Source organism: Martes martes (assembly GCF_963455335.1).
Source record: "Martes martes genome assembly, chromosome: 2".
NCBI lineage: Eukaryota > Metazoa > Chordata > Mammalia > Carnivora > Mustelidae > Martes > Martes martes.
Genome location: NC_137889.1, coordinates 100,233,867 through 100,261,676, shown reverse-complemented (window position 1 = coordinate 100,261,676; position 27,810 = coordinate 100,233,867). Strand labels below are relative to the sequence as shown.

At 37.8% G+C, this 27,810-nt stretch overlaps 1 protein-coding gene across 1 annotated transcript; it reads right to left on the bottom strand.

Annotated features, from left to right (window-relative positions):
* Positions 1-906: 906 nt before the first annotated feature.
* LOC308338809 (uncharacterized protein C4orf17) lies at positions 907-26,530 on the bottom strand. The gene is made up of 8 exons (XM_080797095.1): positions 26,413-26,530; positions 18,462-18,671; positions 15,970-16,034; positions 10,529-10,672; positions 5,619-5,700; positions 4,051-4,237; positions 3,084-3,127; positions 907-1,588 (listed from the first exon to the last, which is right to left on the bottom strand). The coding sequence occupies exons 1-8, from the start codon at positions 26,480-26,482 to the stop codon at positions 1,401-1,403; spliced, it is 990 nt and encodes a 329-aa protein (XP_080653221.1). The 5' UTR covers positions 26,483-26,530; the 3' UTR covers positions 907-1,400.
* Positions 26,531-27,810: the final 1,280 nt, after the last annotated feature.

Below are 27,810 nucleotides of genomic sequence, written 5' to 3'. Positions count from 1 at the left end.
AAGTAAAGCAAAATCACCTGCTGACTAAAAACACACACACTGTTGGGTTTATTTATTTATTTATTTATTTTTATTATGTTCAGTCAGCCAACATATAGTACATGGTTAGTTTAAACCAGGTGATGGGTATTAAGGAGGGCATGTGTTGCAATGAGCACTGGGTGTTATACACAACTAATGAACCGTTGAACACTACATCAAAGCACACACTTTGAACTCTTACGTGAGAAATAATCCTCTACTGTGTTTGAAAGATGACATTTATTATGACGATTTATCCTATCCCGATGAGTACAACTCTCAGCACCTCAGTTTTCTTATTAAAAAAAGAATAGCAATAATATTTATCTCAAATAGTTATTGCGAAAATTAAATGTTCCTATATCCAAAGTGTTTAGAATGATTCCTGACACACAATTAAGTGTGATATAAATGTTGTCATTAAAATTGCACAGACATGGGGTGCCTGGGTGGCACCGTTGGTTAAGCATCCAACTCTTGATTTTGGATCAGGTCATGATCTCTGGGTCATGAGTTGAGCCCCATGTCAGACTCCACGTTCAGCACAGAGTCTGTTTAAATATTCTCTCTCCCCCTCAGCCTCTCCTCCCCACTCCTTCCCTAAAAAAAGAAAAAAAGTGTTGCACACACCCATGCACACATACACGAAATTTATAGTATCTCTTGAATATCGTCGCAAACATTCTAAAAGATTGGCTAGTTGGTAGACAGAATCCAGAAATACACTGAAAGAATAATAGCTATGACCCAAGAGTGGTTTATTTTAAAAATACAAAAAAGCTAAGTATTAGGAAATTTGTTAATATCACAATTAACAAAGAGTAGAAACTAGTTCCTCTCTGGCTCATGAATTAGTGATAATTTTTGTATCTTTTTTTAGGGACAAGGCCAGTATTTTTCCATTATCACTACAGAATCCATTCAGTGTTCTAACAGCACTGAAACATGGTAGACTGTGAAAATTATCTCAGATATTAAAATTCTGTGTTTGTTTTTGTTTTTATTTTTCTCTATTAAGAGTTTGGGGCACGCATCAAACTGCAGCTGCATAATTCTGTTATGGATGGCTTTTCTAGAATCAGGACCTTATGACTCAAATAAAATTGTACAAATACAATCAGCGCAAGACTAGAAATGTAGCATATAAGTAAACATACTTCTTTTATACATGGTACCAGATTAACTACAAATAGAAATACTGTCTCCATTATTATTTATTTAGTAGCGTTATATACAGGTGCTTTGAGACTTACATGTGCCACCAACTATTGATTCTCTGATACCGAAATATTTTTTAAAAATAATCTGATGTTGTTATGGAGTGAAGCTCATGTCTGTGAAAGAAATAACTCAGTCTAGAATTTCTACCTTTGGAATGTTTAAGGATAAAATGCTCTCTGGGGAGAGAGATTGAATCCTTGTTGCATACTCCTTGCAGACATTGGTTTTGTTGATATGTTTTCCTGAATTTTAGACTTGGGAGGAGATTTTGGTTTGCTGAAATATTCTGCAATGGGCATTTTCATATTATTTCTTCTTATAAACAATGGAGGCCTGTCCTCAGCCTCTGAAATAGAAAACAAAAACAAAAACAAAAGCAAAAAAACAAAATAAGACCAAAATTGAGACATCAAATATAGCCTCTGCCATGTTTTAGTAGCAAATGACTTCCAAAAAAAATATAATGTTTAGGTGAATCAAATATACCCCAAATTCATAAAAGAATCTATACTTATCTTTCTCACCACCAGCACATTTTTAATGCGTTATTGGTCCTACAACATGTAGGATATGTTCTATCCTCTTAAAATCAAACATTATTTTGGAAGGAATGAATTAGAACTGCTGATCTGTAAAGGTGACAGGCAAGGATGGGACCAGTGAGAGAAAGGAAAAGGATCTATGGTCTTGACAGACAAAAAATAAAATAGACAAACAGATTAAAACAAGTTAATTATAAGAGCGTCCCAAGACCTATAAGGTCAGACCCAAGCAGGAATTAGGGTTTGGAGAGGTGCTATCACCACTGGAGAATAAGAAGTGTGATTGGGACTTCTTATACAAAACTTCTCCAAAAATCTAGACAGGGGCCAACAGGTAAGACATAGAGTTGAGTAATGGAAACCATCCCTGTCACGATTTTGTCGTCTTGGGTGAGGAGTTTGGTGGAAGTCATCAGACACGACAGACTGTCCTTGGTGTGTCAGAGTAAGGGAGTATTTTTTAACTTCTCAACTGTATTTCTTATTGCCTGTGAGCACAGATAGCCTCTTTGGGGTTTGGTTAACCCCCACAAAAGCTGCTGGGGCTTACAGTGACCTCAAAGAACTCTAATTGATTACCATGTGATTCCCTGGATAAGAGAAACTTGTAGAAACATCAGGATAGACTTTTGTTTCAGGCTTAAAGACCTACTTCCTAGTTGTTGTTCTATGGTCATTTTTGTCACACATGTTTTAAAGTTAGGAGCCACCAAACCCACAGGGATGTTTCACTTGGTCTATTCTGAACCAAAGTAGGACATTCTACAATTCTTATTTCTTCTTGGTTCAAATTGTGGAGTGTGGCTGGGTTTCTGGTGGGGACACAAACTGCTCCTCTCTCTCGTACTTCACCTGTCTGGTAGAACATCTGCTTGCAGCTGATTGCCATTTTACTGTTTTCTGTGATCAACTTGGTTTCTAGTTAAAATAATTGGGCTTGATAGTTAAAAGCTATGAAGAACCAAACTCTGAGATCATTGTCCTTTTGTTAGTGCAGAGCTTCTCCTGTCACTGGATTGGCATGACCAAACCTACACTTCCTGCTACTCTGTTATCTTGCTTCTAAAATAGTGTCCATTGGTCTCTGATGAGGCACTTGGCCTTGCAAAACAAAGTTAAGTTTATGTCAAATTTATCTCAGTAAGAAATTCAGCAGACACTGTCCCTTAAAGGTAATTAGAAATCAATACTGAATTTTACTGCCTTTAAAACCACAGATCCTTGTCTGTATCCCTAAAGATTTAAATACTTACTGGTTTCCCTATACCAACTCAGTAATTATCACAAACTGTACTTAACCTTTTGGCACTTCCTTATTTCCTGCAGATCCTTGACTTGATACTCTAAATAATTGGAGAAAGACAAAATGAAATTCACAGGTATAAACAAGTACTTTCTACTGACTGCACTATCATCAATAAGCTAAGTACATATATATTTTAAACATTCTATCCCAATTCTTTGTTTTTCAATGCAGACAGTATTAAGTATACTTTCAAATGAAAGATTCTTCCGACTTTGAGTAAACATCTAAAAAGTATCATACATTATTCACTAACATAAAGAGACTAACCCTATTTCCAAGTTTCCAATTTTATGGAAACTTTAAGGTGGAGACAAATTACAATACAAAACTCTCTGTCTCAGTGATATTTTTAAGTGGCTTGGGTTTTGAATATTTAATTTCTCTTGATTTAAGCTTTACCTAACTTTTAACTTTAAAGCAACAAGATTTTTTCTTCCGACTTAAATAATATCTTATTACATTTTCACCACATTGTGTATGCATATGTATTTTCTTCTGTCATTGAAATAACATTTAAGAAAAATTTATACTAAAATAATTCCCAATTCCTATAATACTTGTTTTCCCCCTAGCAGCCTCCAGGAGTGTGCCAGAGAAAATTAAGTGAAGCAATTTATTTTAATCTAGCATTGTTCTACACAAGAAAAGTGATACTTGTGTGAGATTCATTTAACAAAATACATAATAATACAATTTTGGTGTCCTTTATTGCTTTCATGTTTAGATCAAATGAAAAAAACCAACATTTTCTTAGATGTCTGGGTGGCTACAATAGGATTTAGAATGATTCTCATATTATATTTATGAAAGTGAAAGAAAACAAATACACATTGTGGTCATTTACTGAATAAAGAAGAGACTGAAAACATCAGCATGTTTAGTGTTTTGAAAGATAACGAAAAGAAAATTAAAATTCTTTCTGTACCACTTGCCCTGTCAATAGCCATTATATCTAATTACCTGGAGGGTTGATGTTCTTGCCTTGTTCTGGTCATCACTTTCAATTTGGCAGGTGAATTTGGGGGTGATTTAACTTTGGGTGGCTTCCTAGTCCCTGCTGCTAGATTTGCTGTGATGTTTTTTCGTTGGGCCAACAAGTTTATTTCAGCCAGTTCAGCATGAATCAAAGCTGAGACCCACTCTTTTTCTGATTAAAAAAAAGGGGGTGGGTAGGCATGAAGGTTATAATTATCACGTTGGCTAGACACATGGGATTTGTTATTTTATCCATCACTGTAGTGTGAAAGGCTGGTGATATGTTTGCTGAGTGGGCATTCATTTGTGAGTCAAGGTTTCTGTGGACAAGATGGGTCACATCACCGTGATATCTGTGGACCTGTGTTATTATGGACAGCCCCAAGTAGTTAACTCACTGAAGGACTTGTCCCCAAATGGCAGTGGAATAACCTAAACATTGAGTACTAAATTTCAGGTTGCTGCCAAGTAAAAAAAGAAAGCATATCTATTCAAAATAATAAGCCCAATATGATCTCATTAAAATATAGACTGATAAATAATAAATAGTTACAAGCATATCTGTAAAGATGGATACTGAAGTCATCACTGAAATGATGTTTATGATGATTTGATTCATTATTGTTCTTCTTTTCTTGTATTTTTTCTGGTTCATCTGGGTTCCCCCCTCCCACCCCCAGCAGTAAGCACTTATTATTTGTATATATTTTTTAAAGTTACATTCTTAAAAAGGAAAAAAAAAAAGTGTAAGAAGTAAAGACTCCTTTCCCCCAAATGCTTCTTAATTGCTTGCCAAGTAGTCTTGAATTCCTAGGTAAAGGACTATTTCCAAAATGCTCCTATTCAAAAGTATTAGTCTATCCCTAACATGCTGACATTTCCTAACCTTATTAGTGCAGATTCTCAAAGAGTGGCCCCCAGACCAGCATTATCAGTATCACTTCAGAACTTGTTAGAAATACAGATCCTCAGGCCCCACCCACCTCCGAGTTTTGCCTCAGTCAGTCTGAGGACCAGTTAGGTCTCAGGACAGCTACTCTGCCAATTACGGTTGCCCCCTTGGGACTGGCACATGCTTCTGTGGAACAGTCCACAAAGGTCCCAAAGGAGCCTGGGAGAGGACTGAACTGACGGTTTTGGTGGAGGAGCTGGCAAGGCTGTTAGACTCTAGAACTTGGAAGGCCGTGCTCCTGCCATCATACCAGAGAAAGGAAACAGACTCTGCACTCAGGGTTCACATCCGGCTAGAATATATGTTCAGGGAGACCCCTGGGTGTGTGGACCTCGAGAAGCAGCACAAACCAGCCCTGGACACAAGCACTTCACATCACCCCAAGAAGTTTCAATTGGGACATGCCAAATTTGGGGTCATCGAATGACCACTTGAATGCAGTCAGAGAGGGCTGCAGAGACTCGGATACCTTATCAGTAGGGAAGTAAGAGTGCGGCAGTATGTTTGCAAAGCCAAGGTCGAAAACTTCAGATATTGGCACATTCCTATTTTCTGACAAGGCACTGAGCTCAGCGTTTGCAAATGCTTCTTTTAATCTCACCTTTTGAGCTTGCGTGAAGCAGCCACTGTAGAACTTCCGCCAGGGAATCAGTGCGTAAAATGTTACAGAGCTTCGCCAGAATCTGACAGAGAGCATTAGAGTCACACAGTGAGCAAATAAATGGCACATGGGCTCTAAGACTTCCTTTACCTCCTCCACGATCTCATCTTCTCAAAAGTCACTCTGCACTTGACGCTCAGTTAAGTCAGTTGGGATGTTAGCCTGGGAACCCCATGTCAAATAGTATGCAGTGGAATCTTAAAACACAACCTCTCCAACACAAGCAACAGTTCGGGGAAGGTGATACAGCGTTCCTCTGGTTTTGTCTGCTCAATACCCACATTTTCTGGAAGCAGGATTCACTTTTTTTCTTTTGGGGAATGAATCTTTCCCCATTGTACCAGGGTTTTTTTTTTCTTTTTCTTTTTTTAAATTGTTGTTGTTTGTTTGTTTGTTTTAAGATTTTATTTATTTGACAGAGAGAGAGACACAGGGAGAGAGGGAATACAAGCAGGGGGAGTGGGAGAGGGAGAAGCAGGCTTCCCACCAAGAAAGGAGCCCGATGTGGGGCTTGAACACAGGACCCTGGGATCACGACCTGAGTTGAAGGCAGATGCTTAATGACTGAGCCATCCAGGTGCCCCTGTACCAGGGGTTCTAACTGAAATTTTCCATAACTGTCTGGACTCTCCCTGACTGCACTGCTCTTCTCTGTAGTGGGTGAATCTAGCTGGAGTCATTTTTCCTCAGTTCCCTGAACACAGTGGTTGGCCCAGTGTGGGTGGGTGGGATATAATTCCTTTTTGTCAGTCAGAATCCCTCTTTGACATTTTTCATCTGAAGTTAAGGGCTGACGTGCGGATGATAGAGGAGATAAATATATGAAATAACTGTAATAGAAATGGACTATAATAAACAACATACAAACATGAAGCACAGGTAATGATTTCAGTTTGATCTTAAATTGTGTCTATTCTTAGAATTTAGACCCATCTGAAATTCAGTCATATATATAATATATTTATTTATAATAATTATTATTACAATATTATATAATATAAAGAACCCAGATTATCTAAAACTAAACCCATCTTTCTCTTTCTAGAACCTGCTCCAGATTGGTTCCTCCTCATCCCCCTTTCTCGGTGGATAGCATTTGCATACACTGAAGAGATGTCCAAGCCAGACCCAGAGATCCATCTTGGACAACTCCCTTGCATCTACAATATGTTGCTGGACAACAAATTCAGTAAATGCTTCCTTCTCAATATTTTTCAAATTTCTCCATTCCTTTTTATCTCTACAGCCCTGACCTTGTCTAAACTATCATCAATTCTTGCTTAAGCTACTCTGCAATATCCTTTTCCCTAGTCTGCCTGAGTTCTTTCTTTTTTTCAAAAGGTTCTCAAAGCTACTCTGCCTTTAATGGTTTTTTCATCCAAATGGTGGTTACACATTGCTCCCAGCTTCTTTTAACTTACAGATCGCTCAGTGACCTGCTTTGAGAGAATATAATTATCCTTTAGTGAGAGGAAGTAGAATAGGTCCTTTAAGGAACTCTCCTTCATTCTTTTCATTTGAGGTTTTTTTCTGGAAGGTAATTCAATATATAGGCAGGAGGATTTGATCTGCTGAAACTTGATTTTAGGATTTGAGATGATAGATCTAGAGTAGTCTCTCCTGTAGGGCTAGAGTAGCCTCTTCTCTTCCTGGGGTTTCAGCTGAATTCCTGGTGTGTTCAGCAAGGTCTCTCCAGTCTGGCACCTCACAACACCCCCATCTCTAAGCAATGTGCTGCCTCCCATTAGCTCTCTTCCACCAGGTCTCAGACGCTCTTCCCGTGCATGCGCAATTTATGCTGAACTGAAGACTCATGGAACCCTCTACAGGTTTCTGGAGCTCATTCTCTCCACAGATGTATCTTCTCTTCGGTATCTTATTTGTGAATTCCAGCCACCCCAGAATCCCCAAACTCTCAACTCTGTTTTCTCTCCTGAGCGAAGGAAGCTGCTACTCTCTGTTTGGGCTCCACTTCTCTGTGCCACCATGAGGAAGGTGTCCCAGGCTGAAATCTAGGTTGAATGTGGAAATCATCCCAATTGTTTCTCCTCTCTGAACTGTCATAAATCTGTACTGTCTGTTGCCTGATGCCTGAAAACAGTTTCTTCATGTGTTTTCCCAGTTATGTATAGTTGTTTACGGCAGGAAGCTAAGTCTTGGACCCAGTCTAACATTTGGAAGCAGAGTGCCTTCCCTGCCGTTTTGCCTCCACCTTCCAAATTAATTCTGCATATTATATCTAGAGTGATTTTTCTAAAGTACAACTCTGACCATGTAATTCTTATACTTACAAAGTTATTTCAGTATAAGCCGGTGTTTGAAATTCTTCACTAGCTTCCCACAGCACTTCAGATGAATCTGAACACTTATTTCTGGTCTATGCATAAGTCTCCAGCCTCAACCCTTGCAGCCTTCTCCCTGCACTCTCCGAATCAGCCTTAATGTTTTTAGATTCTTGAATGGACAGTGCTCTCGCTTCTTAGCCTTTAGATATGAAGGTCTCTCATCTGGGAATGATCTCTTTATCTTTTAATTATATCTTTTAATTATATCTTAAATATTCTTTAGGTTTCTTTCCCTTTGAAGAATCTCTCAGCTCCAAAATCTCCTAAACATTCTTACAATGCCTGTACAATCCCTCTCTTAAGCTATGTGAATGAAGGATGAACCATATTCCCAAACTCCGGTATTTTGTCATTGATAACAAAATAAATGAAAGTATTTGGCAGACTTTCCATGTCAATAGTAAAGAGACTATTATTTCTGTAAATTCAAGATTTTTGAGAGGAAGTCTAAAGACAAGATACCAGGAGACAAAGAATTCTGTTTTTCTTTTCCTTTAAAGTAATAATTGTGAAACCATATAGTCTTTCATACACACCCCTGCACAAACATGTCTTGCCTTCACAGCCGCTCAGAATTACCAGCCTGGATTGCAGGAAAATGGAAGATAGTTTGGATTTTTTTTGTAGAGGGTATGGAAGGCTAGAATACCACCAAAATGGATCTATTTTCAGGACTCATTTATACAAGCCAAAAGAATTTGGTAAGACTTATTTTCTCACTTGACCCCCCCTGTTTTCACTTATTTCACAAATAGTCACCAACTATTTGATAAAATGCCATGCTGCGTATGCAGCAGTTAATAGTTTTCAAGCAAAGTGACGAGTGCTGACGAATGAGTTGTCAAGAAGATAGAAAGGATCCTTTCTTTCGAAGAGTTTACATTTTAGTGGATTTTGTGTTAATGTCCAATTAAGTCAGTATCTATGATGTAGAAGATGCTTTTGAGAGGAGGGCTCTTTTATAGATGCCCAAAGTTCAGTTCTGTAGGATCATGTTGCTGGCCTATTATCGATGTGCCTAAGGAAGTAAGACAGCCTGACTCAAACTACACTCAGTTTATGGTTTGGTTGTGTTTATCAGATGTGAGCATATCAGATGACATATAATAGACTGGGTCTATGTCAGTTAGCTGATTTCCTACAGTTCCACTCTGACCTTGGTAAAACTATTCTTTTTAATTTTTGTATTCAACATTCAGTAAATGCTTATTTAATGATTACTAGATGCCTAGCACTTATCTAGGCACGGAAGATAAAGCAGGAACCAAGACAGAGGAGTATGAGATCCCATAAGAATTAAATTTTAGTGTGAGTGGAGTGAGAGGCAGAGACATTATTGAAACAAATAAATACGAACATATCAAATAGGACATACACTATGCAAAGAAGAACAAAGGGTAATAGGATAGAGGGTAAGTAGGTAGCTACTTTAGACTGGATGGTCAGGGAAAATATTTCTGCGTGATATTTTAACTGAGACCTTAATGAGAAGATGGTGACCACTGCGAGGATTAGGGAAAGAGATTTCTTAGTAGGGAAGGTTCCTAAAGGTGGGAATGAGCAAATTATAGGGAATCAGTGGTGCCAGAGTGTAGCAGGTAAGATGGACAGTGATTCTGAAGACTCAATATAATCAGGAGTCTTTCACCAGAATCATCAGGAACTCATGTATAACCACAACTCTTGTCTACAGATACTCTCTTCTCTTCTCCTTTCCTTTTATTTTCCCAATTTTAATCATCAGCATAATTATACCCAACAGCACTGTTATGATTTACTTTTAAAATAGTTCCTTATCAGGATTATTCAAGAACAATCCTTAAAATATCCTCTTCTATTTGTAATTGCTACTACAGAGAACTCATTTAAAACTGCCATCCAAGTCATCATTACAACCTTTCACCCTTAATTCATTGCAGTGGGTCTTATTGTGAAGCAATGTGGAGGTTACCAAAAGGATCTAAAGAAGGAAAACAAAGGAGGAAAACAAACATCAGCTGATTGATTCGTTCTTCATTTTATGTCATTCTCAGAAATAACCGTGGCTGGAGAGAACTTTCCAGTACTCTGATATGACACAACTGTAAATACAACTGAGTTTATAATCCCAGGCAGAGTAGGTTTGAGGAAACAGTTTTCCACAGATAAGACGGAGAGAGATGGAAGTTGACTGGAGGAATCTCCGCCTTAAAATACGTGAAGGAAATGTATAGGTAACAGCAAATAGTGCCTCTCAAGCACTAGGAAGATGATAAAGAAAAACATGGGAAGAAAGGGCCAAGTGTTTGGCAAATGCCAAGTTCTTCCTTATGTCTAAACTAAGGGTTGTGCTTCTGTAACAGTGACTGGAAATAATAGAAGTAGGCCTTGGATTTCAGGCTAAGGGGTTTTAAATCAATTCGGTTGTTAAGGGAACCAATAAAGAATCTGAAGGATGTTAGTAATATGATTTTTTGTATGTTCATGCTCTTCCCAAGTTATGGATTTAAGAAACCTGCCTCTTACTTTGATTTCCTGGTCCAGATAGTTTGGTATGCAAACAGTATTCTCTTTGACGTCAGTCTTGGTACTCATCACCTCTGAAGAACAAGAGTCAGCAGTAGAGCATGCTTTTGGAGGTGACAGTGGCTTTTTTACCTTTATTTCTTCCTAAATCAAAGGTATAATATAATCAATATGCATATCCAACCCCTTATATTTTCTATGAAAGTTGAATATAAAATGAATGAGAAATATTGTAGCTAAATAAAGGGACATACATGAAAGTAAAGAGAGGTTAGTTTTAGTCTTCCCATAAAAATCTAATTATCAAATATTTGCATTTGTAGACAGAGCACATAGTGAGATATTATTTACATTTGGTGAAGCCATTTTAAACCCTCGGTTAAACACCAAGATAGTAATTTTTGAATACTGTGTAGCCTCGGGGCGCCTGGGTGGCTCAGTGGGTTAAAGACTCTGCCTTCAGCTCAGGTCATGATCCCGGGGTCCTGGGATCGAACCCGGCATAGGGCTCTCTGCTCAGCGGGGAGCCTGCTTCCTCCTCTCTCTCTCTGCCTACTTGTGATCTCTGTCTGTCAAATAAATAAATAAAATCTTAAAAAAAAAATACTGTGTAGCCTTTATTGTCTTGCTGCTCCAGATAACAACCAACTCATAACACATGAGATTGCTCTGTCAAGTTAGGAAGATTTATGACAGGAAGAAGACAGTCAAAAGCTTTTATGCAACATCTGTGAAGATGCTGCATTTTAAAGATGCTGCTTCCTTGCTCTGCTGAAGGGCAGCTGAGAGCTGGAGAACGAGAGAGGTCAGCTAAATTACTTGCCCTGATCAACTGGAAGAGGAAAGAGAAAGGCTGTTTTCTTGTTCTAGGAAGTAAATAGACTCTGTAATTTAAAAATTAAAAAAGGTTATAAGAGCTCTAAGTCCAAGAAGAGTTATAGAAGCCTTAGATCTTTGTGCTTATTCCAAGGAAGGATTTTGACCTTCAGAAGGAAGTGATATTTAACACATGCAGAAGCCGGTGGCTGAATATGTCAACAGCTGGAGACTGTGATGATTGAAATTGATGGAACAATATTGAACTACTGACATTTAGTGAAGATAAATCTATGTATTCCTCTGTTAAAGTTTATTATATAATAAGACTTCCTGTTTTAAGGAACAGCATTATATGTTTTTTGGTTCAACCTTCCCACTGGGCACAACTAAAACTGTAGATCAAAATTTAAAAAAAAATTATAACTGTAGAGCAGTGAATAAAGTAGGAATTAATAGGCCAAAGTAAAGGGGAAGTGAGAAGCCTCAGTTGTAGGGAGTATAGTAGTCATTTTTGCCCTGAAGTCATTGTAAGATCCTGGAGAGTGAGAACTTTTCCTGTGACAGCCTCAAAGGTCCTGAAAGAGAAAACTCAAAGGTCAGGATCCAAATAAGGGCCAACAAAGGGCTGCCCTCGGAGATGAAGGTGATCTAGAAGTGCAATGGTCCTTGAAGAAATATAACCTGAAGTCAAGATTTGAACTTGGTTTAAGTTAGTCGAGGCTGGTAGGCCTCGGGGTTCCTACAGAAATAATCACAAAGTTCTCTTTGGAAAAAAGTGCTTTTACCACGAGCTTCAGATTCCTACAAATAACTTTTCATACATAATGTCCAGCAAGTAAGTCATGAGACAAAAAGAAATTATAGGGCAAATTTTAAAAAGTTTTAAATTAATACTGATAGCAAAAACTATGAAAGCAGTTAAAATAATCCTCAAAGAAGAATTTACAGCTAAATATATATATTAGAAAGATAAAAGAAGTCAAGAACAATAAAATAACTTACGTGACGGGAAAGAAGGAAAAGACAGCATAAATCAACAAAATAGAAAAGAAATATATAACATAGAGAATCAAAAAAACCCACAAAAACTAGTTCTTTGTTAAACTAATTGATAAACTACTTTGGAAACTGATTGAGAAAAACAAAGACATAAATTAATAAGTCTGATCGATAAAAGGATACATCTTATAGATACTGCATATATTTTTAAAAGAATATGAGGTTATTATGTATAACATTATCAATAAATTTGAATGTTTCAGTGAAATGAATAATTTCATAACCAAAATAATTTTAAGAAGAAATAGAAAACCTGAAGAGTTCTATACTGAAACAGATTTCAAATCAAAGAATGTTAACAGGATTGAAGAAAGTAATTTTATAATGATAAAAGGATCATTTTATCAAAAGGACACAACAAACCTAAATTGTAATACTCCTAATAAGAGAGTTTCAAAATACATGATTAAAAACTAGATTTAAGTACCATGTACTAACTGATTATGCCACTAGAGCTCTGAAAAAGATTGGCATAAATTAAAAGAGAAATATAGAAACCCACAACTATAGTCAGGGATTTCACCACCTCTTTCTCAATAATTGATAGAAAAAGTGGAGAGGACCTGAATGACAGTGTCAACCAACTTACCTGATATTTATATTACATTCTCCCCAACCACAGCAGAGTGAGCATTCTTTTCATGGCACATGGAAATTTTATCAAGGTTTACCATATTCTGGGCCATATAACAAGTTTCAATAAATTTACAAAGTTTCAAAGTATACAAAGTATCTTCTCTAACCACAGTGGAATTAAATTGAAAATCAACCACATAAAGATATCTTTAAGATACCCAAATATTTGGAAATTAAATAACATAATTTTAAGTAACCCATGGAGAAGAAATTAAAAAGTAAATTAGGAAATACTTTGAACAGAATGAAAATGAAAACAACATTGTAGGGGCACCTGGGTGGCTCAGTGGGTTAAAGCCTCTGCCTTCAGCTCAGGTCATGATCTCAGGGTCCTGGGATCGAGCCCCGCATTGGGCTCTCTGCTCAGCAGGGAGCCTGCTTCCCCCACTCCCTCTCTGCCTGCTTCTCTGCCTACTTGTGATCTCTCTCTGTCAAATAAATAAAATCTTTAAAAAAAACAAACCTCAACATTGCTAAATTTGAGGTATGCAGCCAAAGAGTGTTTATTTAAAAATTATAATAATATATGATCATATTAGAAAGAAAAAAGGTCTCAACTCAATGACCTAAGCGTCCATCTTCTATAAAGACAAGAACCAAAATCGATGAAATAGGAAAAGAAAATCAGAACAACAGATATCACCAATGAAATGAAAAGTTTATTCTTTGAGAAAATCAATAAAACTACCAAACCTCTAGTTAGATTCATCAAGAAAAAAAAGAAGATACAAATTCCCAATGTCAGGAATGAGAGGCAGAACATCTCTAGAGATCATATAATCATTAAAAGGATATGTTATGAATGACTTTATATTGAACAACTTAGATGAAATGGACAAATACTTTGAATAACAGAAACTACCAAAGCTCACTAAAGAAGAAACAGATAACCTGAATCCATCTTTATCCGAATGGTCTATATCTATATGAAAATAAGAAACTGAATTTGTAGTTAAAAACCTAACTCTAAGAAAACTCCAGGCCCTGATGGCTTCGCTGAAGAATTCTACAAAATTTTAAGAAAAAAATAATACCAATTCTACATAAAATCTCCCAGAATTTTGAAGAGAAATTCTGAACTTAACTCTATGAAGCCAGGGTTATGCTAGTACTAAAACCACAAAAGACATTACAAGTAAACTGCAAACTCATATTCATTATGAACATAGACATAAGAATGTTAAACAATATTTTATGAAATTAAATATACAAAAAGAATAACACAACATGACCAACTGGGTTTTTCCCACTCCAGCAATGCAAGGGTAGTTTAACATTTAGAAGTTAACCCATGCAATTCACCGTATTAGCAGATTTAAAAAGAGTGATTGTTTCAAATAGATGCAGAAAAAACATTAGGCAAAAACCAATCCCTATTTCTGATACAAACTTTTAGAACACTAGGAATGGAAAGGAACTTCCTCAAGCCATGTGAAGAGCATCTATAAATAAAAAAACTGACATCACATTCAATGATGAAAGTATAAGGTTTACCCCTATAATTAGGTGTGAGGCAACAGTGTCTGCTTTCATCACTTCTATTCAACATTGTACTAGAGGTTAGCCTTTACAGTAGGGCACAATAGAGAGGTAAACATGTGGACCTGAAACTACGATAGAAAAATTTTAAATTTGGACTTCATCAAAGTTATAAATTTTGGTTCTTCAAAAGTCATTGTTCTAAAAACCAAAGGTAAGCCTCAGACTGGAAAAAAAAATTTGCAAAATGTATATGTGACAAAATAATTTTTATCTAGAATATATAAAGAACCTTTAAAACTTCATAATAAAAGACCTACAACCCAATTTACAAAACGAGCAAATATTTGAACACACATTTCTCAAAAGAAGATATGTGGATGGCAAGTAAGAACATGACAAGACATCAACCTCACTAGTCATCAGGGAAATGCAAATTAAAACCACAATGAGATACCACAACACACTCACTAAATTGGCTAAATTTTAAAATACTGGCCATCCTAAATTTTGGCAGGATGTGGGGGAAAGGAAATTGGTAAACTGCTGGCGGAAATATAAAATCATACAACCACTTTGGAAAACACTTTGGCAATTTCTCAATAATTTAAACCCACACCTATAATAAGACCCAGTCGTTCCACATCTACCTATTTAACCAAGAGGAAAGAAAATATATACCCATACAAAGACTTGTACACAAATGTTCATATCAGCTTTGGCAAAAATTGGAAACAAGCTAAATGTCCATCAACAGGTGAGCATGTACACAAATTGTGGGATACCCATTGTGGGATACCCTTAGACAACTGAATACTACTTAGCAATAAAAAGGAATGAGTTATTGGTCAACATAACAACATGGGTAAATTTTAAAATAATGATGCTGAGTTAAATAAACCATCTTTAATGTTTCTATTTAAATTCCAGTAGTTAACATACAGCATTATGTTATGACAATTTACAACAACATGAATGGAACTAGAGGGTATTATGCTAAGCAAAATAAGTCAGAGAAAGAGAAATGTTATATGATTTTACTCACATGTGGAATTTAAGAAACAAAATAGATGAACATGGGGAAGGGAAGGAAAAATAAAATAAGATGAAAACAGAATGAGGCAAACCATAAGAGACTCTAGGAAACAAACTTGAGGGTTGCTGGAGGGGTGAGGGTCGGGGGATGGAGTAACCAGGTGATGGGCATGAAGGAGGGCATGTGATGGAATGAGCTCCGTGTGTTACATGCAACTGATGAATCACTGACCTCTACCCGGGAAACTAAGAATACAGTGTATGTTAACTAAATTGAATTTAAATTAAAAAATGTTTTAAAAAGCTGTAAAAAATATTGTGAAATGTACCTTTTTAGAAAGCTATGTGAAGAAAAGGAGAGGAAATGACAGAAATTGAACTAAATAGATAACTGTAAATAGTTGTTTCTTTACCTTCTTAATTGCTAAGGGATTCTCACTGGAAGTTTTGAAGCACTCCTTGATTTTTCTACAGGGCTCTGAAATGATATTGCAGGAAAATTATATTTAGATCAAACTGAAAAAACTTCTATCACACGACACAGACATCAGTTCCTGAAATAAATGAGAGTATATCTGGAATTCAAATAAGGTCAATTCAGAAATATGTTTATAAATATTGGAAACCTTGCAGGTAAAGTTATACGACCATAACATAAGAAAAGGATCTTTATTTTTACAAAAGTAATTCAATGCCCAGGAGATGATACAAAAAAAGACTGGAAGAGCTTTCTCGATCTGGGTAACCAATTTTTAAAAGTACATATTTCAGTATGACATGTTTTTCTCTGTTTCCTGTCCATATAACTAACACCTTCTCTAATCAAAGAGATTATATGTGTGCTATTTGACCTGTGGCCAGAAGGAGATGTGTGCTGAGTTATAATTTCATTTTTTATTTTATTTCTTATTTCATCAGTCTCTCACCCCTACACATTTCATAGATTCATTTTACAAAATCACCCTAAAACCATTTTAATGCTTACCTAATTCCCTTTTGCATTAATTTAAAGTTATATTCTCCATAAGCAATGTTATCTTTTTTATGGAAAAACAGTTAACATAATTTCTTAAAAGATGAAAAGATTTGGTGCATTTCCCAAAAGTAACTGAATTCATTAGTCCTAGCTGTAGAAAGAAAAATATTGTAAAGTTACCTCTCTCCAGAAGAGAGCAGGAAGGAGGAAGAACAGAGTTACGGGCGTGAGTCTATCAAGTTAGTGTTCATTTGTGGGAAATAGAAACCACTCTATTTTAAACTAGACTGTAAATTGGACAGAGAATTAGGTGTTTGCAATCTCACTGGAAGGGCTGGAGCAGTGGACTCTGGTGTTGACCATCACAAATCACTTCAAGAGCAGCACCTTGCCCCTGGACCACCCAGGGAGCACAGCCTTTATCACAATCAGGAGGAAGGGGAGTCAGGATGCCCCTCGCACTTCAGTTGCTGTCACAGCATCTGTGAGGCTAAAGATTAGGCACTGGGCCACTGCTACTGTCAGAAAGCCACCATAACTGCTGACTTTGCCACAGACACCCATAACTCCAGGATCTGAGCACTGGGATATCATAGCAGGAAAAGCCCTTGTCTCTAGTCATGCCTGAGGGCAGACAGCAGCCAAAACAATGACCTGAGCCCCACATCTGAAATGTAAATCTTACCAGATGGCAACACTTCACTCCCATCCAGGGGCTCTTGCAAACGTAACTGTTAAGTTTCTGGGTTTTATGGTATAAGAAGGAACACCAGAAAGAAGGTGGCATATGTGGGGTTTTGATTCCTTGTTGCTAGTGTGTAAGGAAGAGGAACTCTTGAAAGCATGAAATGAGTTAACAAGTGTGAAGACCTTAGATTGGAATCACATGGTAAGTACTAATGGTCCGTCTTATGGTTATCCTTTGAAGGAGAATATATTTTCCCACATTATACCAAAATAATTTTCATGTGCCCTGAAACTTTCAGTAATAAGAGAAAGAGAGGGGCGCCTGGGTGGCTCAGTGGGTTAAGTCTCTGCCTTCTGCTCAGGTCATGATCCCAGGGTCCTGGAATTGAGCCCTATATCGGGCTCCCTGCTCAGCGGAAAACCTGCTTTCCTCTCCCACTCCCCTGCTTATGTTCCTGCTTATATTATATTATATACTATAATTTTTAAAAATATATTAGTGTAAGACATACAACATAATGATCTGGTATGTGTATATATTGCAAAATGATGATCACAGTTAAGTGTAGTTAACTATCCCCTCACAAAATTACCAACTCTTTCTTGTGATGAAAAAATTTTAAATCTCCTCTTGTAACTTCCAAACATACAATATTGCTAACTCTCTGTTCTGCTGATTACAGAACATTTACTTTTCGTTTCAACTCAGTAAACATTAATTAATCGATTACTAAAGGTCAAACACTGTGCTGGGACCTGGGGAGACACCAAGAATACCAGAAACACAGAAGGCAATAACACGGGGCCGGGAGCTTCAGGAGCTGACCATCCGGCGGGGGAAGACGGAAGCACGAAATTCTATCGCTACTGCATTTCCCTGACTCACTTGTTGTTGCAGTAGTTTCCCCAATCATGTTGGCTAAACATTCATTTTTAGTACCTCTTAGGTACTTCTGTCAGCATTAGAGACAAGAACCACACATACATGTCCTGGATATAATAAAGACAATAATATGAATTAACATTACTGAACTACTGAAATGAGATTAAATGAGTGAAAACTTTTTATAATGAATTTCCTATTTCATAGTGAGAAAATTTCATAATTACTTAAAAATCGCTGCAGCTATATTAACAATCATAGAGACTATCCTCCCTGCCCTCCCCACCTCCGCCACCCCCCACCTCCCGATAGTTTACAGGAGGCCTCAGGAAAGATTTCATGAGTAGCAAGGGACTCACCAGAATGAGGCCTTGGGGGCACCTTGACATTGTTTGGGGCTGGCGAGACTCCTCTGACTGGGCTCTCCGGGGTTACAGTGCTGGGTGCATAACCGCATTTGGCAAACGGTATCTCGTCCTTCTCTAAGTGGTTGAACTGGCCAACACCCCACAATGCTCCCAATGAGTTGTCATCATCATTCACGGTACAGATGGGAATGTTATTCAAACCTAGGTAAGGATAAACAGACCAAACAACCACATTAGGTTTGGAGCAGATTTTCTTCGAATGATCAGCCATTTCCCAACCAGATATTGTTAAGTATACACAAGATGTCAGACTATAAATAGTATGAACCAGTGCCAGGTGGATATTCTTTGAAGGTCAGTGTAGCAAATTATGTTTGCCATACATGCTTCCTGAAAAATGTTCTGCCATCTTTTTAGCCTTGAGAACCAGGCTCACATCTTTGATCTCGGGGTTAACAGTCAAGTACAACAGATCTGCCTCTATCCCAGACAGACCTCTCATTTCCCAAGTCTTGAGGATGACTGAGGAACTATGTTAGCCCTCTTCATGAATATCACATTCAGGGGTTTGGAAGCATCCAGAAAGTCTCAGTACACGGCCTCTGAAAAGACATACATTGGCCCTGTTTTTGTCCTCGCAGAAGGTTTAAACAGCAACGGGAGCTCGGAATAGGAGGCAGGATGAGGTAGATTGTGGTGGAGGGAAGGAAGGAAAACACGGTACAAAGGAGCCTCCTTCCTCATGTCTAAGCTTTCTAGGCTCCTTCACTCTCTTGTAATAGTTATTTGCCTTTGGCTCTTTTGTTGAATTATAGACAGAACCTCTTCCTGGTATCAATGCCATGATCATGACATACTAGACAGCTTAGGAAATGAAGGTATACAGGACTTTGCTCTATGTTAAACAGTGAGAAGTTTTGAGAGATAGGAATGGATGTCTGCTTTGTTTCCAAGAAGTTGCACAGGAAGCTTCTGAATAGTGTTTTTCATACTTGCCCATTTTTCTCTATTTCCTTCTAGGACTATCAGTCCGCCACCTTCTTATCTGCTCAAATGACATCAAAAAGGTCTTTGCTGGAAACCCTGACTGAAATTTACCCCCTCACACTGTCCCTTTGAATGCTTTTATTCTTCCCATAGCATTTGTGACCTATCATATCTGTTTGCACATTGCTGGGCTGAGCTGGCCTCGAATGTAAGCTTCATGAAAGCATGCATTTTGTCTGTTTTGTTTTGTTTGCCACTCTATTCCCAGTGTCTAGAATAGTGCCTGGCACAAAGCTGATGCTCTATGATTATTATCAAATGAATGAATAACACAAGCAAATATAAACCTTTTATTTAGTCTGATACTTAGAACTTTACTGATAGTAACTGGTTCCAAATAGAAATGAGAATAAAATTTTTGAAGATAACATCACATCTTACCATTTTATCTTAAACACCTGAGATAGTGATTGACCCAGGTGCATAGTGAAACATTACTTACCAAATGAAATAAGATATTAACATGGAGACAAATCTATGGCGAAATCCCTATTTTCTCTGTTATCTCCTTTAATTAAAAAATGGTAATAAGTAATATGAAAGAATTCAGATTCTATCTATCCCAGAGTTAGGAAAGAACTACATAAAAATGTAGAAAGTGCAATGTTATTAAAGTGGCTTCAGTGTCAAATGGGACAGTATTAAATGATTTAAAGGTAGTCGGGGAAATGTGAAACCCAACCCAGCAGTCAAGAAGATCAGGACAACATGAGTGGGAATTTCATTAACTTCCTCAGAATACAGGAGAATTAGGTAATGGAGTCTGGGGCTCAGGAAGGACCAGCCCCCACTACTGGACATCAAATTTCTGTTCTGCAGGATTCCAAAGGACCCACCTTTCAGAGACTGCTGGGTGAAGATTCAAAGTTCACATTCCTGCCTAATTTTCTGATTGACATGCAACCCCAGTTTAATGCAAAAGTAACTCTATTTTTTTTCCTTTTTTTCTTTTTTTTTTTGCCCAAGGTAACTGTTTCCCTACTTGATGGTGTGCTTTTAAAACATTGGGAAAGTTTCAAAAAAAAAGATAGAAATTATAAAATGTGAGAACTACATACTATTCTCACTCATGGGTTAAGTTTAGTAAAAACCTTGCATATGTGTTTTTTAAATGTATATAATATTAAGCAGAAAAGTACAAGAATATCATTAAGTTGGTAAACAGTATAGAAGTGTTTTAAATAACGTATTTGTCTATATTTATGCTTAATTTATTTAATTTATAGGAGTTATTTATAGCTTGGTGAGAATTCACATGATAAAGATGTGAAATATTTTTAAAAAATCAAGTCTACTTAATGCGTAATTGACATTTAAACCTTTAAAGGTATTCTTCTACTAAGTTTACGAATGGGACTAAATATTAATCAAAGATCCCTTTGAAGTGATTGTTAAAATTTTCTACATGTATAAGCAAAATAATAAAATTTATAAGGTAAATTTAAAATTTAAGTTTAAAATTTTAAATTTTAAATATTTAAATATAAGTTGAAGTTTCAATTTTAAAGTTAAATTTTAAAGTTCACTTTAAAATAACAAGTAACTGCATTAATCTTTATTGTGCATAAAACTTTCCATCAAGAATGCCAAATACTTACTATCAGGATAGCAAGTGCTATAAAAATATTACCATTCCACATCACACCCTCCTCTCCAGGCCAAACACGACCCAGCCTCTACAGACCAGCAGGGGAGTGGGGGTATGGTCTGTTTTTCCTCCCCCTTGCTCTTCCACTCTTCCTTCCTCACTCACTGCTGTCAGCTCCTCTGGAGTTGGGGTGGAGGATGAAGGAATAGTGAAGGGGACACAAAATCCTGCTTGCTTAGTGGTTTTAATTTAGTGTTGAGGCATCTGTGAAAACAGATCCGTGAGGCAGAGAAGAAGTCCTGGCTCTTTCTCTCATGAGGTATTTTTATGGGTTCTTTGGAGACCCCTGGCTGAGGAAATCTCTGACACTGTTCATTGTCATGGATAATGTATCTACCAGATAATTGCTAACATCTCTTCCTTCCCACCTTCACCCCAGGTGAAATGTCACCAGCCTCTCTGGGCTGGAGTTGTCCAGTGAGTTAGTCCTCTTGGGCTGGGTCCTTGCAAGACAGTTCTCGACCAGCTTCCTCCAAGTGTCCACTCCAGCTCACAGGAAACAACACTCTTTGTCTGGTCTTCTGTGGGAGAGCAACTTAATCCCAGTCTGTGCCACTGACACAGTGAGCTTCAGCCAACTCCAGGCAGCTCTTGAGATTTTAGAGGAGAATCAGACACCATTCTCTGTATCCTCCATAACACAGAAGATACAGAACAAATTCACTGTGTAGTCTCCCCATGATCCACTACAGAAACAGGGTAGGGCAGACCAGGAACAGCATGGGCAAGGAGCTAGCTAGCCTATGAGACCTGTCTCCTCTCTAGACATTCTCCATAAATGATTCCCTGGAAAGCTCTGGACGTTTGGTGAAGGCAGCTACTACTGCTTTCATGGAGGGGAAGAGAAGTACACAGCACCCCAGTGACTCTTATCGAAGAAATTTTCACTCTCTCTCCTTTCTATCAAGTTTTCTCTAAAGCAAAAAAGCCTGGAGATAGGCTACCATCATAGGGCTAGTTTCTAAATTACTTCTTAGCAAGTCATGCATAAATGATCTCAAAATATGGCTTTAGCAAAAGTGCCAAAAAACGTCATTTAATTCCATGACTAAATATAATGCTTTTGCCATGAAGTAGGGGTACTCAAATTTCTTTGGCTACTGTGCCCTTTGTTCAAACACATTTTACTCCATCTTCGTCTCTTACACAGATCTCTAGGGCTCTTCTGAATACAGCTTAAAAACTTCTGCCAAGCAAATGTAATTTAAAACCATTTCTCTCTGTTTTCAGAGATGTTTTCTATCCCAGCATCTCTGCTATTTCTTTTCAGTCTCTTTCTCGGGATTTTCTGTGTCTATCCATCCCTGTGTTTTTCAGAGTTCTGCTGGGATTTCTTTCTTGGGCGATAACATTACTGTTTTAACCTAAATGCTCCTGCTTTTCACATCTACTTTAGCCTCATCTAACCCTTACCCTCCAAGTCCTTCATCCATTTCTCTACTTGGTCATTTACTCATGAATGTTCCATTGGCATATCAAGTACAAGGTTGTCTTAAATGAAGCTTTTAATCGTACCTCTTACATATGTCCTTCATCCTATATGCTCAAGATTAATAGTTGGAACACTGTCCACCCAGTTAAGCAAGCTAAAAAAAAATTGATAATAATTCTAGACTTTTTATTCCATCTTAAATCCAGTAAATGCCCAAGTCCTGCTAATTGTTTCTTCTTAATTTTTATCATGTATCTTCCAGTATAAACCTCTATGAAATGCATTCCTGACACTCCTCCAGTGGTTTCCCTATCTGTGTATTACATCTGAACTTCCAGCGTACTTCTATCACTGCCCATAACACAATGTATTATAATTTTTCCTATTATTCCTAACTCCTCCAAGTACATTGTGAGCAGAAACTGGCTTCTGTTGTGTTGCTAACAAAGGGCATATATGTATCACAAATAGAGACTTTAAATTAACATTTCTTAGAACGAACAAACTTACTGATGATTTAATTTAATTTTTTAAGGATTTATCTACTAAAATAGCATTAGGTCTCACAGACTTAAACATTTGAATGTTGGTAAAATGGATCATAAGAATTATCTTTGGGGTGAAACTAGTGAAACCAGTTGTAGTGTCCTTGTGCTGAGTGTGGGTTCAAACTATATATCTGTTAACAGTCAGAATAGAGCAGGTTGCTGCCCTTCTCTTCCTCATGCAATTCCAGTTACTAGGCTTTCTAGAATTAGCATGGATTCCTTGAAAGATTTCCAAAGAAAATTTTCTATTCAATTCAACGTATATTTATATGTGGACATACAGTACTATAAGCAAGGCTTTGTGGTAGGCATTGTAGGGGGTTTGAAGACATAAAAGTCAACCCTTTGCCTGCCAACAGTTTTATACTGTATTATAGGTATAAGATAATTCAAGGCAGAATGTGAATTACATATACAGGCGTTATATATCAAGTACTTTCAAGTATTTGGAAGTCAGAAAAAATATTATACTCAATTTGGTAATATTTGCCCTCATAGAGAAAAAAGTTCTAATGAAATGCAATGTTTTTCTCATGTGGGTTTTCTCACCAGATTTTGCCAAGACAACAGATTCCAAGCTATCTATGACTTCTTTATTGTAATATCTGTTTGTTATCTCTTGGTCTTCATTTTCCTGATCTTCCTTAGGAATTTGTCTTTGGTGATCACCCAGGCATTCTCATTCAACCTTATTTTATCTCATAACCCTGTGATGGCTTTCCCTATACTGCTCATCTGTGCTTTTCTTTTGCTCTAACCCGAAATTCAATCTTCACCTCTCTGCCCTGCTGTCTGCCCTGGCTCATCCTTCATCCCTCTCACTTGGATGACTGGGTCAGCCTTTTAACTGATCTCCTAACCTCTTCTTAGGCCACTGTTCCCCTTCCACTTTCTACAATACAGCTAGAATGAGTTTTTTAAAGAATGAAATCACTTGCTCAAGGACACACAACTAGATAGCTGAGGTAGAACATGAACCCTCCTCAAAATCTGTCAGAGGCTCTACATTTTTATCTGAGTGTAATTTAAGCTTCCTTCCTTCCACAAGAATTATCTAGTACCTCCCACATCACAGCCACTCTAGGAAACTGAAAATAAGTGGTGAGCAAAACAGACATATCTTCACCTTTCAAGGAGCTCACAAATTTATGGAAGATACTTGATAATAATCAAATAAAAATATTTAGTTATAAGCTGCAATAGTTGCTGTAGTAGATGTGGGGATGCACTACCCAAACCATGCCTTTAGGACTAGCACGCTCATCCGTCCATATGACATGTGTCAGCGACTGATGGCTCATGCTGAGTCCCTCTCTGGGAATTGCTCTCAGCTGAAGACAGTTCTCATGCATGATGGAAACTTGACCAATAAGTGGTTGATGGGGGTTACGAAGGCCTGACTCCCTTGCACGATGGAAACTTGATCAGTAAGTGGTTGATGGACATTACAAAGGCCTGACGCCCTTGCTTTAAGCTGAGACACCTCTACAGAGCTGTCCATGGCTCCTTATGGGACTGACTGAGGCTTCTTTCATTTACATTACCGCTGTCCAGTCCTGCTTCCCTGGCCTCCTATACATGTTGCTCCTAAGAGCAGTTCCCAATAAACCTCCTTCACACAAATGTCCATCCCAGAGTCTGTTTCCAGAGAACCTGATCTAAGCCAATTGCCCCAATAGAGTACTATGAGAATATATCATAAAGAAAGTGAATTTAGATTGAGGATGTGGAGCCTAGAGGTCTTTTTTAAGTTACACTTAAACCAAAACCTGAGAAATGAGAAAAAGCAAATAATGAGAGGATTTTTTGGTGAGAGGAAATAGTATGAGTGAAAATCTAGAGGTGGGAAATGTCTTATTATATGTTCAAGGAACTTAGGCAAGTCCAGTATGGCATATGTATAAAGAAAATGGGTGGGTCAGTGACTATTGATAGGAGATGAGTCATAAGAGACAGAGGCCACAACATAGTGAACGTTTAGTCTACATCAAGATAAACGTTATCTTAGATACATGGGAAGTCTCTGAAGGGTTTTGAGTAGGGCATTGAAACAGGTAAATTTACATTTTAATATGATCTTATTCTGTAGAGAGTAGATAGGATGAGGGCAGGGGTGGAAATAGGGCAGTTAGGAGGCTACAAATTACAAAAGTAGCAGTCAGACCAAGAGATAATAATGGCCTAGAAAGGAGCTGTGACAGTGGCCATGGAGAGAAGTAGCTTAATTTGCAAAATATTTAGAAAAGAAAGTGATAAGATCAAGTTAAGTATTGCAAGAGGAAAGGAAGGAGAGGAAGGAGTTCAAGAAAGGCCCAAAATGTATGGTACCATTTACTAGTTCAGGTAGACTAGTTGGAGAAATACACTTTTGAAGGAAGATCCAGAGTTCTGTTTCAAAGAGCAAAATTCAAGGTGCCCATGAAGCATCCAATGCCTCACATATAGGTCAAGCAGGCAGTTGAATATGGAGGTCTCAATTTTAGAAGAGTAGTGCTTTCAAATGCACTTGGTCTATAGAGTTTTTGAAACTTGTGAATGAGTAAATTGTAGTAGGGTCACGGTACAGATTAAAGAGAGAAATGGCTAAGGACTGCACTGTGAGGGACTCCAACATTTACTACAGAATCAGGAAAAAAAAACCAACTCTGGGAAGGAGCAGTCAGAGAGATAGGGGAGACAATCAGCAGTAAATGATGTTACAGAAACTAAATTTTAAAAGAAAGAAAGAAAAAGAGAGAGAGAGAAGGAAAGAAAGAAGAAAGAAAAGAAAAGAAGAGAAAGGAAAAGAGAAAAAGGGGAAGAGAAGGCATGAGGCAAGGATGGAGGGAAGGAGAGATGGAAGGAGGGAGGGAGAAAGGGAGAAAGAGAAAAAAGGAGAGAAAGTAACAGAAAGGGGAAAAGGGCTGGAGGGCGAAATATATGCTTCTCTAGGGCTAATATTTAGCCTGTAAATGCTAGCACAAATATGCAGTTTGTTAAAATATTGAATACTTTTATACCAGTTGGTCAGTTGTTGCTGTGAGCTCTTTGGCCCCTCTCCAGGTCCCTTTCCTAACAGTCAGGAAATCCCAGGGTTAATGCCTGGCACAGGGGATGCCTGCAGGCTCTGCTCTAACCTCAAGTCTGGCCTCTAGTCTCGATGGTCCATACCAGTGCCTCACCATTAGATAAGTATTCTGAGTAGTATCCCCGTGTTTACCCACCAGAATCATCAAGCAGCCCAAATGCAGGGAGAGAGACACATTCTAGGATCTCGAGTTCCCTTACCTTTGATGTGGCAGACCCTTCTGGGGTGAGGGGTGTGCCGGACTAAGAAACAGCTTCCATTTCTAGCCATGATATGGCTGCCTTTGCTCTCAAATGGAAGAGCAGATGCTGGGAACTTGAGGCTCGTGTTCTTGAGGTATTGGTTTGCTTCTCTCTGCTGTTGCCGCAAAAGGTCTTGGGGTTCTACCTCGTTAACCTCACTTCCAGACGTGCTTAGACCCTGAAATCATAGAATGACATTCATTCTGACGAGGGGTTCTTGACATTTCCTTACACATCAAACATTTCTTCTTTGTTTGCACTGCATTATTTCTCCTGTTGAAACAACGTGAGGCTGTTTTACTTTGGATTAAATTTTTGTAAACATTGAAATGAATACTGGCATGGGTGAGACAGAGGAATTTTTCCCTGGAAAACTCAACACCTTAAAATATGTTCTATATTTAATTACATTTAAGGTCACTTTGTTAGCTTACCAACATAAAAATATATAACGTGGCTATCAATTTTGAAATAATAAATGAAAATGAGAGCTTTAAACTATAATACCCACAAATGTGTTTTATATTGATGCACCTTTCCTATTATGATGTGATACATATAACGAGGACCTTCCCTATTATGCTTTAAGACAACCAGCTTCTTAAATTTCTATCATCTTCTAAGATGGTAAAACCTAAAGGAGAAAAGAAATCTGATATTTACATCTACAAATGATATTGCATCTACAAATGATAAACTAGGGAACCTTTGGCATTCGTTAGTTGCAATTTTCGGTAATATTTAATGATTTTCTCTCAATCACTCAGCAATCATTTATTAGACACCTACAGTGTCTTAGGCTTAAGTGATCAAAGATAATATTATGGCTCTTTGGGAAGTTACAATTATATGGGGAAATTTTCTGGATGAGAAACACAGGAAAGAGTTAAATAAACTTTCTCTCTCTCTCCCTCTTTTTTTTTTTTTTAAAGATTTTATATATGTATTTGTCAGAGAGAGAGAGAGAGCACAGGCAGGGGGGACGGCAGGTGGAGGGAGAAGTAGGCTCCCCGCTGAGCAAGGAACCTGATGCAGTACTCAATCCCAGGACCCTAGCATCATCACCAGAATGGAAGGCAGTCGCTTAACTGACTGAGCCACTCAAGCAACCCTAAAGAAACTTTCTTAAAGATGGCATAATATTGGGGTGCCTGGGTGGCTCAGTCAGTTAAGCATCTGCCTTGGGCTCAGGTCATGATCCCAGGGTCCTGGAATGAAGCCCTGTGTCTAGCCCCATGTCGGGCTCCCTGCTCAGTGGGAGCTTCACCCTCTTCCTCTGCCATTCCCCCAGCTTGTGCTCTCTCTCTCGCTCTCTATTAAATAAATAAATAAAATCTTTTTTTTAAAATGGCATAC

Coding starts and splice junctions, on each gene's coding strand:
- LOC308338809 (XM_080797095.1), bottom strand. CDS start 26,482: ATGGCTAGAAATGGAAGCTGTTTCTTAGTCCGGCACACCCCTCACCCC. Junction 16,035..18,461: donor GCCCCCAAGGCCTCATTCTG/GTGAGTCCCTTG, acceptor ATATCATTTCAG/AGCCCTGTAGAAAAATCAAG. Junction 3,128..4,050: donor CAAGAACATCAACCCTCCAG/GTAATTAGATAT, acceptor CCAATTATTTAG/AGTATCAAGTCAAGGATCTG.